Source organism: Physeter macrocephalus, chromosome 20 (genome assembly GCF_002837175.3).
Source record: "Physeter macrocephalus isolate SW-GA chromosome 20, ASM283717v5, whole genome shotgun sequence".
Classification (NCBI taxonomy): Eukaryota; Metazoa; Chordata; class Mammalia; order Artiodactyla; family Physeteridae; genus Physeter; species Physeter macrocephalus.
In genome coordinates, this window is record NC_041233.1 from 21,195,487 (window position 1) to 21,210,033 (window position 14,547).

The 14,547-nt window shown below is 38.4% G+C and overlaps 1 protein-coding gene across 4 annotated transcripts in view; it reads left to right on the forward strand.

Annotated features, from left to right (window-relative positions):
* The window catches only part of DDX50 (DExD-box helicase 50), a 33,726-nt gene extending 25,057 nt beyond the window's left edge, over positions 1 to 8,669 (forward strand). Inside the window, exons 10-16 of one of the 4 annotated variants that reach the window (XM_055081053.1) lie at positions 180 to 299; positions 1,060 to 1,133; positions 1,357 to 1,516; positions 3,192 to 3,326; positions 4,650 to 4,694; positions 7,296 to 7,398; positions 8,341 to 8,669. In XM_055081053.1, coding sequence (XP_054937028.1) covers positions 180 to 299; positions 1,060 to 1,133; positions 1,357 to 1,516; positions 3,192 to 3,326; positions 4,650 to 4,694; positions 7,296 to 7,398; positions 8,341 to 8,459 — 756 coding nt within the window. In that variant the 3' untranslated portion in view covers positions 8,460 to 8,669. Of the gene's footprint in view, positions 1 to 179; positions 300 to 1,059; positions 1,134 to 1,356; positions 1,517 to 3,191; positions 3,327 to 4,649; positions 4,695 to 6,654; positions 7,260 to 7,295; positions 7,399 to 8,171 lie in introns of those variants that run through there. The other 3 variants (XM_007121043.4, XM_028481548.2, XM_028481549.2) reach the window with 3 other exon arrangements.
* The last annotated feature ends 5,878 nt before the right edge of the window (positions 8,670 to 14,547 follow it).

Below are 14,547 nucleotides of genomic sequence, written 5' to 3' on the forward strand. Positions count from 1 at the left end.
ACGTGCAGGCTCAGTGGCCATGGCTCACGGGCCCAGCCGCTCCGTGGCATGTGGGATCTTCCCGGACCGGGGCACGAACCTGTGTCCCCTGCATCGGCAGGCGGACTCTCAACCACTGAGCCACCAGGGAAGCCCTAATTTGCCAGATTTTTAAGAAGAGTTACCGCTTTTATTTTTAGGATGTTGAGTCCTATATTCATCGCTCTGGACGCACAGGTAGAGCTGGCCGGACAGGGATTTGCATATGTTTTTATCAACCAAGAGAAAGAGGTCACTTAAGATATGTGGAACAAAAAGCAGTAAGTAGAGTTAAATTATTTCAGGCTTATTATCTGAATGGTGCCTTAGAAAAGAAATCTTTTTGTATTTGTTCTCACAATTAGATCTTTATAACTTTTCTCAGTTTAAGCTGCATTTGGATGTGAAGCATGTGGAGAGCTAAATTTATATTAGCTGCAAGACTTTGTTTTAATACAGCTTTTATTGTGAAGACAGAAGAGCTGACTTTCTCATTTTTCCCTTGAACTTCTTTCTCCCTTGATACTAAAATCAGAAGTGCGTTGTGATTTCAGTACCTCTTAGTCCAGTATTGTAAATGGATGATTGTGACATTGTCTTGGTGTAATAGTTAAGATTATATCGAGTAATGGTACAGTAACCAGTTTCTATAAGAAATTACACATTTTTTGTGGTCTGGAGTTTTTGTGGTATTTCACATTTTTCCTATTTTTATGATGTGTGTTTTCATACACTATTTCATATACTTTGTAGAATGAGGATAATAAGAAAAAAGTTGATTGATATAAACAGCATCCTTTTCTTTTCTTTAAATCAGCTTTATTTTGCAACTGAAATTCCATGATTGTGACTAAGAGACAATTCAAAAACATTTTTTTCCTCTTTCTAGAATTTGTAATTGATGATTTATTAGAAAATCTTTTGATCTGCTAGGGCTTGGAAATCTTTAGTCCAAGAAATGGAAATTCAACAAACTAGATTAATTTAGGAATTAATTGTAAAGACTTCCATTTTTCTTTAATGTAATTCTTTCATTTTCAGGGAATTACTTTTAAACGTGTAGGTGTTCCTTCTACAATGGATTTAGTTAAATCTAAAAGCATGGATGCCATCAGGTATGCTTTCTGACCTTGCTGAATGATTTTTTTCTTTTGTATTAGGCTATACATCTTTAAGCTCTCCTAGTTCACATATCAGAAAATTTAATCACCAGTTTTACCAGCAGACATTTAATTATATTAAAATACGAAAACGTTTCTCTCTTTTCCCATTCATTCTCTTATCTTTAATTTTTCCCCTTTGTCTTGACCAAGAAACTTTACTATTTTTAAACCATAGGTCTCTGGCTTCCGTTTCTTATGCTGCTGTTGATTTTTTCCGACCATCAGCTCAGAGACTGATAGAAGAGAAAGGGGCAGTGGATGCATTGGCTGCAGCATTAGCCCACATCTCTGGCGCATCAAGTTTTGAACCACGTTCTTTGATCACCTCTGATAAGGTAGAAATCTGTGAGAAAATTGCATGTGGTTGAGAAGGATTAAAATTGAACCATAGATATCTCTCTATCTGGAGGGAAATATAGGACATCTTCACTTTGCACAGTACTTTGTTAACCAAAACTTGCATACCAGAACCTATTCCTCATTTTGTTTGCCATAGAGCCATGCAAATCGAGAAGTAGCTTCTGCAGCTAACACAACACCATGCAAAGTAAGGATTGCTTGTATATGTGGAGGGTGTCTGTGTGTGTGTGTGTGTGTGTGTGTGTGTGTGTGTGTAAAAAACACCATCTGATCTATCCCCCTGCCAGTTCAGTATCAGATGTCAAAACAAACCATACCCAGAGCCATATATTCCCATTATAAAGGTATATTTTACTCTCTATAATTAGTAAGTAATCTGTGGGGTGATACTTTAGCACTGAGCAAATACCCTATCCCTAATAACCCACCAGATACTTCTCAAGAAAACATTTAAACCATACTTCTTAAGCAAATATGAAGATAGACTTTTAAAGCTAAGAAGTATGTAAGAGGTAATTTAATCCCAACTTTTATCTAATAAAAGAATCCCTCTTTGGCAGATGGGTCATCTATCCTCTGATTAAATATCTTAGCAACAGGGTGTTAGTGGTTTGATATTTCTTTTATGGGTTAAACCAAAATCCACAGTCTTTACCATGAATGTCCTGTAGGGTCTTGCCTTGCTACACCTCTTTGGCCTCATCTCCTATCACTCTCCCCTTGCTTGTTTTCAGCTACCCTAACCTACTTGCTGATACTCAAACATAAACTTAATCCTACAAAAGGCCTTTACACTTATTTGTGCTGTTTTGAACGTTCTTTCCTTTTAATAACCTTGGCTCTCTCCTTCACTTCATTCAGGTTTCTACTTAGATACCACTGTATCAGAGAAGTCTTTCCTCATCACACTGTCTAAAATAGCTTACCCCTCCCTTTACTCTCTATTTTCATTTTCTTCCCCTGCTTTATTTTTTTTTCATGATTCTTATTACTATCTGACATTATATATATTTCCTTATTTGTTTACTGTCTCCTCTCCCACCATTATCCACTGCTGCCATGCCAACCCCCTGCCACACACACTAGAATGTAACCTCCATGAGACAAAGGACTATTTACTGCTGAATCTCTAGCAGCTAGAGCATCTCTGGCACATACATAGGGGGCACTCAAATATTTGTTAGATGACTGCCTCCCTATATCTTCTTCATGTTGATCCTTTTGTTGTCCAGTGAAGTTCTACAGAGCAAGTAATTTTTGCTTATGTAATAGTCCTTCAGAAGTTTAAAGAGGTTTATGTCCTCTTGTTTTTCTACTCAAAGCTAACTTTGATTCCTTCAGCATTTCCTTAATTCTCCACTACCTTATCTTTTCTCTGATGCTCTAGTTTGTTTAATTTCCTCTTAAAGCATGATGGTTAGAATTAAATGTAGTCTTTACAGCAATGTATAGAAGAATGGTACTTTCAATTACTATAAACATTAGTCTTCTATTAATATAGTTTCAAAGAAGTTGTTTTTTTAGCATCATGTTATACTATTGGCTCATAAGAAGTGCATGGTTAAGTTAAAAAGGGTTGTCAAGTTAGAATGTCATTGTCCTGCTGCTACTGCTTTTTTCCCAAACATAATGTGACTTTTATTCCTTAAGGGGTTTATGACCATGACTCTGGAAAGCCCAGAAGAAATACAGGATGTTAGCTGTGCTTGGAAAGAACTTAACAGAAAGCTGAGTAATAATGCGGTGTCCCAAATTACCAGAATGTGCCTCCTAAAAGGAAATATGGTAGGCTTTTCTAAACAACTGCCATATGATTATACGATTATAAAGACTAGCAGATTCTTTTTTTGTTTGTTTGTTTGTTTTTTGCGGTACGTGGGCCTCTCACTGTTGTGGCCTCTCCCATTGCGGAGCACAGGCTCCGGACGCACAGGCTCAGCGGCCATGGCTCACGGGCCTAGCCGCTCCGTGGCATGTGGGATCTTCCCAGACCGGGGCATGAACCCATGTCCCCTGCATCAGCAGGTGGACTCTCACCCACTGCGCCACCAGGGAAGCCCTCTTTTTTTTTTTTTGAAACCTAATGGGATGTTCTCCATGTGTTAGTATGTTTCCACTTGTAAATTTGGGGAGTCATTTAAGTAACCCATTCCCCTAGAAAGCTGTAAAGTCATTCTGCTTAATTTGACTAATATCCAAGTTTTCTAAGTTTCTGCCTTTGTATACATATTACATGTGGTTGTGTGTGTTTATTTTCTAGGATTAAGTAACTTATAATTGCAGCAGCTAAACAGCTGTATTTTTTAGCGAATACACAATATTGGTTTTTAAGTGGCCTGCTATTGATTGTTAATGAGGATAATAAAGTGAATTAAGTATTTTCATACAATTATGAAATAGCAAAGTTAAGAACATCTGTAATATGTGACTGATTTTTTCTAATGGTTTTGAGAAAAGATGTTATATTTATTCATCTCACTTGACAACATAGGTTCATTCTAGTCTATAATTTATTAGCCCATTTATTGGAAATAGTTATCTTTCTCAAATTTAATATTACTTACCTTCAAAAAAGATCTGTGGCAAGTATGAGACAAATATGTACATTCAGAAAAAATGTGGAGGGGGAAGGAAAAAATACCAAGGTCCTTAGGGGAAAGCTATACTTGAATACTAAATTAACTTCCAACTTATCAGCAACCAAAACCAAAGAGGAAGCATCTTAGGTTACTTCATTCTTGGTATCTGATAAACATTTCAGCACTTTACGAGAGAAAGTCTCTGGCACTACATTTTTAAAGGAGTTTATTAGATGGGTCATTTTACAAGGGACATGGAACATTATAGTGTCTACAAAAACTTTTCTAGAGAATACTCTAGATTCTCAGTAGTAGTCAGTTCTTATTAGATACTGGTTTACTTTTAGATTTAGGAAGTACAATTAGCAGCCATTCTGTGTCATGCTTTATTATATATTAGCTGGTTTAATCCTATAGGCAGTCATGGGACAAGCTTAATCTTTTCTTAGCTAATATAAGATTACAAGCAGATATTTAAAAAAATCAACTCATATGCATCTAAATAAAAATATTTTCATTTTGCTTTTAGGGTGTTTGCTTTGATGTTCCCACAACTGAGTCAGAAAGGTTACAGGTATTTAAAAAAAAATTTTTTTTTAATAAATTATTTATTTTATTTTTGGCTGCATTGGGTCTTTGTTGCTGCACACGGGCTTTCTCTAGTTGCGGCGAGCGGGGACTGCACTTTGTTGCAGTGCGTGGGCTTCTCATTGCAGTGGCTTCTCTTGTTGCAGAGCACGGGCTCGAGGGTGCGCGGGCTTCAGTAGTTGTGGCTCGCGGGCTCTAGAGCACGGGCTCAGTAGTTGTGGCGCACGGGCTTAGTTGCTCCACAGCATGTGGGATCTTCCTGGGCAAGGGCTTGAACCGTGTCCCTTGTGTTGGCAGGCTGATTCTTAACCAGTGTGCCACCAGGGAAGCCTGGTATTTAAAAACTTTTATCTGTTAAATAGTTGAGTATGTTTCTCTAAAAGATAGGGATTAAAAATAACATTGTCATAATATTATTATGACATTGATTTAGGCTAAGTGCCTAAATCAGTTAACAATTCCTTAATAAAATAATAATAAATAATAAATATCCAGTCTGTATCATAACTTAAAACATTTAAAAATTATAAATAATTTCAAACGTGAAAAAATAGAATTGCATACTGAATCCTCATGTACCCATCACCCACCTTCCACAGTTATCAATTCATGGCCAATTGTGTTTCATGTCTACTTCCATCCACTTCCCGACTCTCTCCTGTATTTTTTTGAAACAAATTCTAGGAAGTCTATCATTTCAACCGTAAATATTTCTGTATACCTAAAATACTAAAAACACTTTCAAAAAACACAATCATAATACCATAACTAAACCCCCCAAAATAATAGTTCCTCAATATTATCCAATTTTCTGTTTAAATTTTCCCTCTGTCTCCTACATATTTTTAAATATAAGAAGGTCCATAAGGTTCATACATTGTAATTTGATGTTTGTCTCGTTTACTTTATAGGTTCTCCTTCCTTTCTTTCTTTAAAAAAATTTTCCTTGTATTTTATCTGTTTAAGAAAGAGATTGTCCACTAGATTCCTACACTGTGGAATTTGTCTATTACATCCCTGTGCATATTTATATACAAATTTTGAAACAAGAATGGGATTATTTGTTTTTTAAAGTCTTTTTACAAATTCAGACTATATTGTAAACACATTTCTTTGTCAACTGTACAGTTACTTGTTTTTATCGGCTCCCTGGCATTTGGCCACCTGGGTGGCCAACTTAATCAATGTCCTATTTTCTGACATTTAGATTATTTCTAATACTAATATTCTGTTATAAACAGGTCAGCCTTAAATGTTGGCATTTAAGGTCAGCCTTAAATGTTGGCATAGCTAACTCTTTATGCATTGCCATGTTTGTCTCTTTAAGATGAACTTCTTAAGATGTCTGCTTGGCCAATAGGTGTGTGTATTTTTAAGGCTTTGGTCATATATTGCCATCAGTGGTGTGTGTGGCTATTTGTCTCTGCTCACTCTTACCTGTAAGGTATTTTAATATTAACTTGCCTTGGCAACTCATGATCACAATGAAAAACAGTTAATGTAGCAGGGTATGACATATTGATGCTCTTATGAGCTGCAATGATTTTTATATCTTGAGTTGTTTACCCTGATACCAAATTGTTTCCAATGGCTACATTTTTTTAGTCCCTGGCTGGTGTTGACAGATTTTTAATCTCAGCTCACACTCCTTGCTTCTGTCAATGTATCTGCTGAAAGCAATGTACTACTTGTTAGTGACTTATTCATTTTGTGCTGAGAAACTGATGCTCTCTTTTAGAATGTATAAACTGAGTAGGAATTTAGAGTCCCATAATCAGCCTGAATATTTCTCCTGAGACTAAAACTTAGCTTTTAGAAACTTTTTTTTTGGTGGGGGGCATTGGGGAGGGGAACCAAGCTTTGTATTGTTAAATTTGAGATTTAAATTTTAACAGGATCGATTTTTTTCATTTTTAATGAATTTATTTTCTTTCTAATTTTACAAGCAGTACACGTTTATCACAGACAACTAGAAACACATGGAAGAATAAAGTAAAAAATAACAAGCACTCATAATCCTCACCCCCCCAGAGATAACCGCTATTAGCATTTTGAAGCATTTCCTCCCATTGTCTGCATTTTAAAAAAATTGAAGTATAATTGACCTACAAAACTGTGTTATTTCCAGGTACACAATATAGTGATTCAATATTTCTATATATTATAAAATGATCACTATGATAAGTCTAGTTACTGTCACTGTTCAAAGATATTAAAATATAATTGACTATGTTCCCCATGCTGTACATTTCATCCTTGTGATTCATTTATTTTGTAACTGGAAGTTTGTACCTCTTGTTCTCTCTTACGTGTTTCACTCATCCCCCCACCTCCCTCTCCTCTGGCAGCCACCTGTTTGTTCTCTGTATCTGAGTCTGTTTCTGTTTTGTTCATAAAACTTAGAAACTTTAGTGAATGAGCTTTGAATATGTTTTTGTTTTCTGGTCTTCAGTTTTGTTCTAGATACTTTGAACTTAATGGCTAGGTGGGCTTTAGCTAATGTATATGAAAAGAGTCTCCTATATTCACGTGTTTGCTTATGGTTTCTATTTTGCGTTTATATTAATCCTGTAAATTATCCCAACAGGCAGAGTGGCATGATTCAGACTGGGTACTCTCAGTGCCAGCCAAGTTGCCTGAAATTGAAGAATATTATGATGGAAGCACATCTTCTAATTCCAGACAGAGGAGTGGCTGGTCAAGTGGCCGGTCAGGCCGGTCGGGCCGGTCAGGTGGTCGATCTGGTGGCCGGTCAGGTAGACAGAGTCCAGGATCGATTTTTTTCATTTTTAATGAATTTATTTTCTTTCTAATTTTACAAGCAGTACACGTTTATCACAGACAACTAGAAACACATGGAAGAATAAAGTAAAAAATAACAAGCACTCATAATCCTCACCCCCCCAGAGATAACCGCTATTAGCATTTTGAAGCATTTCCTCCCATTGTCTGCATTTTAAAAAAATTGAAGTATAATTGACCTACAAAACTGTGTTATTTCCAGGTACACAATATAGTGATTCAATATTTCTATATATTATAAAATGATCACTATGATAAGTCTAGTTACTGTCACTGTTCAAAGATATTAAAATATAATTGACTATGTTCCCCATGCTGTACATTTCATCCTTGTGATTCATTTATTTTGTAACTGGAAGTTTGTACCTCTTGTTCTCTCTTACGTGTTTCACTCATCCCCCCACCTCCCTCTCCTCTGGCAGCCACCTGTTTGTTCTCTGTATCTGAGTCTGTTTCTGTTTTGTTCATAAAACTTAGAAACTTTAGTGAATGAGCTTTGAATATGTTTTTGTTTTCTGGTCTTCAGTTTTGTTCTAGATACTTTGAACTTAATGGCTAGGTGGGCTTTAGCTAATGTATATGAAAAGAGTCTCCTATATTCACGTGTTTGCTTATGGTTTCTATTTTGCGTTTATATTAATCCTGTAAATTATCCCAACAGGCAGAGTGGCATGATTCAGACTGGGTACTCTCAGTGCCAGCCAAGTTGCCTGAAATTGAAGAATATTATGATGGAAGCACATCTTCTAATTCCAGACAGAGGAGTGGCTGGTCAAGTGGCCGGTCAGGCCGGTCGGGCCGGTCAGGTGGTCGATCTGGTGGCCGGTCAGGTAGACAGAGTCGACAGGGGAGTCGGTCAGGAAGTCGACAAGATGGTAGAAGACGAAGTGGGAACAGAAATCGATCGAGAAGCGGGGGCCACAAACGGAATTTTGACTGGGATAGTTAATCTACCAGTGTGAGCTTGCCTATTTCTGCCTAATAGTGTACATTATCCACCAAAAATTAGGTCATCATAGTTGTTGAGGTCTGTGTCTGCTTTTGGCAAAGAAGTTGGTTGTATTTTTTTAAAAAGTATTTCACAAGAATGGTTGTAAACAAATCTACTTATCCAGTTATACCTTTGAATAAAAAAACCTCCTTTTGTTGTCTCTTTTCACTGTGTGTTAAGAATTTTCTCAATGTAATCTTTTAAAATTTCTTCTAAAATGTGGCAGTTAAGTCAATCTTAAGGTTACTTGCATTTTACAAAATGTGGTGTGTCTGTATTCAGATCACTCCTTCCATAGGATATATGGTAGAAAATAAGAAATCCCTTCTACATTAAAGGGCTGTATAGACTGGTGACATGATTGGTTAGATGTAACATTTTAAATTTTAGATAAAGTTAATTAAAAGGTGTGCAAGCAGTGCATACTCAATAATTTATTCAGCAGGTATTGGTTGAATGTCTGCTATGTGCCCATCACTGTCCTAGTCCCTAGGGACATAGTAATGAATAAGGCATGGTCACTATCTTCAAGGAACTTACAGTCTAAAGAAGCAATTATGGTTGAGATTAACACCTAATATTTAGGATGAAAGTAGGTATGGAATGCTAAGGATCTAGTTGGGGTGCACCTCACCAGCCTTAGGAGTCAGGCTTTTAGAAGAAGTGATACCCCAAAGGAGATGTGAAGCAGAAGTATAAGTTGATCTAGCCAGTTTAGAAGGGAGAGAGCGTTTGCAGTCAGAACAGTACAGGCACACCTTGTTTTATTGCGTTTTGCAGATACTGTATATTTTACAAATGGAAGATTTGTGGCAATCCTGCGTTGAACAAGTCTATTGGTCCCATTTTTCTGACAGCATTATTTTTTAATTAAGGTATGTACATTGTTCTTTTAGAGATAATGCTATTATACACTTAATAGACTCTAGTATTGTGTAAACATAACTTTTATATGCACTGGGAAACCAGAAAATTTGTGTGACTCACTTTATTGTAGTATTTGCTTTATTGTGGTAGTCTGGAACTGAACCTGCAATATTTCCAAGGGATGCCTGTATATGCAGAGGCCCAGAGGCAAAGAATAGCACTGTAAGTCTGAGGATCTCCAAATAGTTCAGTATGGCTTGCATGTGATAGAGGACAGGAATAAGAAAAGAATTAGGGACCAGATTTTAAAGGTCCTGTGTGCATTTTTAAGGGGTTGAAATGTTTTCTTGAAGGCAATGGGGAATCATTAAAGAGTTTACAGTAAGGAGTAACATGATGAGATTTGTGTTTTAGAAAGACTACTGACTACACTGAGGAGATTGGATTGCAGAAGGGCCAGACTGGAGACTAGTAGCCCTCTTAAGATGCTGTCAGGGTAATCCAAGGTAGAGGTGATGGTGGTCTGCACTAATGATAGGTAACATATTTTGAGTAATGAGAACCGAGGCACTTGAGAAGTTGTTGCTTGTGTAGAATCACACAGCTGGATAATATATAGTGGAGTGAGGATTTGAACCAAGTCTAGCTTCTGAACCAGTGCTCTTAACCACTATGCTAGATAGTGGCAATGGACTTTGAGGAACATGGATAGATTTCAGAGGTTTTTAGGAAATGGAATTGTTAGGACTTAGTGCTTTGAATTGGAAGATAAGAGAGGCAGAAGAATAAAACCTAGGCTTTGTCACTGAGATAGGTACTAGAACAAAGTGAAGATCGGTGAGGGCTGACTGAATCTGAGATTCCAAGAGTGGAGCAGTTGAGGAGAAGACAATTGCAGAGTAAGGTGGTAGGCCTGTTGGGGGCAAAGGTTATTTCAGTTGAGGTGGTCAAAGAACTGAGAAGCCAGTGTTATGTGGATGGTTTTCATGGACAGTGAAGTCCCCTCGAATGAAGACAGACAAGGACTGAGGAGGGAGAGGAAGACTAACCCAGGTGCCAAAATACCAGTAAGTGGTGGAGGTTGGTAAGTTACCTGAATTAGCAGGGGGAAGAGGTGAGATTACCACAGATTTTCAAAGGGACCAGGGCATTTATGTGAAAGTCAAGGAGTAATAATCAGGAAACTTTGAGGAAGAGAGGAGGACACCAGTGTACGTTGAATGTGAGGGAATAAGCAACATATGTATGAGAAAGCTATATGGGAGTATTTTCCAGTAAGAGCCAGATTTCAGTTAAACCAAGGAGGGGAGAAGACTCTCGGTGCTGGATTGAGAAAGGGGAAAGTTGTGATTATAGGCAATGGGATTCCAGATAGCCATGACTGGGAGGAGGGGATCTCAGTTGCCTCTGCATCTGAGTAAATGTGAGCTCTGTATTTATACCCAAGATGGAATAGGGGCTCCATTCCTACTGAGGTGCTCGGTTCTTCAGCACCTACTGCAGGTGCTGTGTACCTACGAGGTCCCAGACACTATGTTTGGGATATAAAAGTGAATAAGGAGTTCTCAGTCTCTGCCCCTGAGAGCTCAGAATCTAGTGAAATAGATGGACACATAAACCTAGGTCCATGGCAGTGACTAAGTGTGATGATTTGAGAGCTCTGAACAAGGAAGCCTACCTAGCTCAGCCCAGGAGTGGGGGTGGGAGTTCAGAGAAAGCTTTTGGGCCATGATGACTGAATGTGAATTAAGTGAAGTAAAAGAAACGGAAGTGGGAATGTGCATCCAGGCAAAGGCACAGAATAGCTAATAAAACAGCCTATGTATGGCGAACTGTAAGTAGCTCTTGTCGCCAGGATCTTAACTATGAGGAAAGCAGTGGTGAGAACACGACAAGCGTCATATCTTGTGTGTGTGTGTTTTTTTTTTAAGTATCATATCCTGGAAGGCTTCATAGGCCTTGTTTTGGACAGCCACTGAAGGGTTTCAGGGAGGAGAGTGAAAAAGATAAGCATGTAGGCAAATGCCAGCAAGGGGGAGGATGGATTTAAGGGGTCCTCTTGCTAAAGGCTGGCTTCCCTATTAGCAAGGAAAGGGGGACAGATCCTAAGAAGATAAAATACCTTTCCATGTCTTCTGAAAGAAGGAGGGGGCAGGGCAAATTCCTCACCAAATTCTCAGCTTTGGGCTGCATTCAGCCACTTATCTTTACTCTGTTCCTTCTTCACAGAGCCCAGCAACTTCATGGCTCCACCTTTTGGCTATTCAGAGCCTTCTGTTTGGTACTCTGTACGCTAATGTTGTGGTCCCTTAATATCTACTTGAACTTGAATCTATTACCCTGATCTTCAGCTTTTGAATGTGTAAATAATATGTTTTATTCCCTTCAGCATTATAAATTTGAATAATAAATTCACATTTAGGTGTGAATGAGAGCCTTCTCTCACATTATTTTTGTTTTGTATAATTTGGGAGTAGTGCTTAATAGTCATTTAAAAAAAACTATATTCCTTTTCTTTTTAACAATTTTTATTTATTTATTTTTGGCTGCATTGGGTCTTTGTTGCTGCGCGCGGGCTTTCTCTAGTTATGGCGAGCAGGGGCTACTCTTCGTTGTGGTGCGCGGGCTTCTCATTGCAGTGGCTTCTCGTTGCGGAGCACGGGCTCTAGGCATGCGGGCTTCAGTAGTTGTGACACTCGGGCTCAGTAGTTGTGGCTCACGGGCTATAGAGCGCAGGCTCAGTAGTTGTGGCTCATGGGCTTTGTTGCTCCACGGCATGTTGGATCTTCCGGGACCAGGGATTGAACCCATGTCCCCTGCATTGGCAGGCGGATTCTTAACCACTGCGCCACTGGGGAAGTCCCAAAACTATATTCCTTTAAAAAAATATTATAATAGTAATATACGTCCATTGTTGAAAATTTGAAAAAATAGAGAAGCAAATGGAAGAAAATTAAAACCACCTATAATACCTCTCTCAGAGATAATTACTGCTAACATTTTGTGGTATAGACTTTTGAATTCACTGTGTGTGTGTGTGTGTGTGTGTGTGTGTATACAGACTTTTTGAGATAGAAATTCTCCCAATTTTATGAAAACATAGTACATCATCTACATCAGAGGAAACTGGTCTGGCAGAATCAGTATTCAAGAAGTACTTCCCGTTTCCTATCAAATGGATATAAGACCCATATATTCTACTTGTTACTGAATTTTGTACTGATGATTAGATTAAATACAGTAATTTGGCCACCTTTGAGCCAGAAAGGGCCTTTCGCATGTTTCCTCTTGGAATTTTGGCCTTGTGCCTATGTGCAGGTATGTTACAAAGGAATTTATATACTTTATAAGCCTTGATAAAAATTTTCCATTTAGTAGCATTTTGGACTTACTCTGTTGCTGAACATCTGTTGGTAATAAAAATGTCCCTGTACTGTGTACAGCCATATCATATACTGCAGTATCACATAATTTTGTGGTTTATTAACCAGACTGCAGGTTCCTAACTGCTTTCCTGCCTGGGGATACAACTAAAATTTATTTCAAAGGATTTCTTCCTTATCCCACTACTAGTGGTAGGCTAGTGTGCCAGGCACTGTCCACAATCTTAAGGATACAAAGATAAAGAAATCAAAGCTCCTGGCTCAAGGATATCACAGCAGAGTGTAAGTGAAAGCATCGTTGTATATTTACATAAATTTATCTGCTAAAAAATTGACACTGTGAAACATCATAATTTGTGAAACACGAAAAATTTCCTTTAAACTGTCAGATTAAAAAATGTGCAGTACCAAAAAAAAAAAAATGTGCAGTAAAAACTAATCTTATGAAATACAGAAATAGAACTTCCAGCATTTTCCTTTGTCATAAAATGATTACATTTTGAATTGTCTTTCTAAAAGCCTTGACGTACCTATGAGGTTTTTTTTTTCCCATGGCTTTATTTTATTTTTTTATTGAGGTATAGTTGATTTACAATGTGTTAGTTTAGGTTAGTGATTCAGTTATACATCTATATGTATTTTTTTTCAGATCTTTTCTCTTATAGGTTATTACAAAGTATTGAGTATAGTTCCCCCTATGAGTTTTAATAGCTCTTGTTTATTGTGCTGTGTGTGCCAGGCAATGCTAAACCTTTTTCATTCATTATCTTAATTTTGTCAACTGATGAAGTAGGTTTTCTTATCCCCATTATGCATGAGAAACTCAGGTTCAGGTTAAGAAATACACACATTTGTGATGTGTCCAAAATCACAGAGCAAATGGTGCAGGTTTTCAAAGCCAGGCAAGATTTCAACCCTTTTTTTTTTTTTTTTTTTTTTTTTTGCGGTACGCGGGCCTCTCACCGCTGCGGCCCCTCCCGTTGCGGAGCACAGGCTCCGGACGCGCAGGCTCAGCGTCCATGGCTCACGGGTCCAGCCGCTCCGCGGCATGTGGGATCCTCCCAGACCGCGGCACGAACCCGTGTCCCCTGCATCGGCAGGCGGACTCTCAACCACTGCGCCAACAGGGAAGCCCTCAACCCATATTTAAAAACGATTTTATAAAGCACTGGCTCCCAATTCTTTTCCTAACTTGTTCTTCACAGAAAGTTTAGCGATATTGTCATACATCATTCAACGAACCACTTTCCCTCAACCGCTTGAATTAGTATATGTCCAAATTCTTCAAGACTAAGAGCCCCTGTATTTTCTAATAGAGGTCTACGTGGTTTGGGGATCCTTTCTACAGGTCCCAAGGCCGGCTTAGGTGCCTCTCCGTGCCTTCAAAACAACTGACACTCGTCAGTCTCCCACAAGCCCATAAAGCTTATAGAAGACAGGCTTCTGTGCTGAATCCTAACCTTGTTTGTCACACCTGACACGGTGAATGCTCAGGAGATGTGTGTTGAGTGCACGCATAAATGAATGACCAGACCCACCCGACCTCTAGCTCTCATCCAGGCTTCTGAGTCTGGGTGTCTCCTTTCAACTGTCGACGTCTCCACAAGATGATCAAAAATACACATCTCGCGAGTCTGCGCGTGAAAGGACCTTACAAAAGAGAGCAATCTAATATAAAGCACTGAAGCGCTATTCAAAACCAACTACAAAGCTTCATTTATCAGGCCGGGGCTAGCGAGAATCTGGGCAGAGTGTGAACGAGAATAAAGCCAGCCTCTGGGTTTCCTACCCTTCTG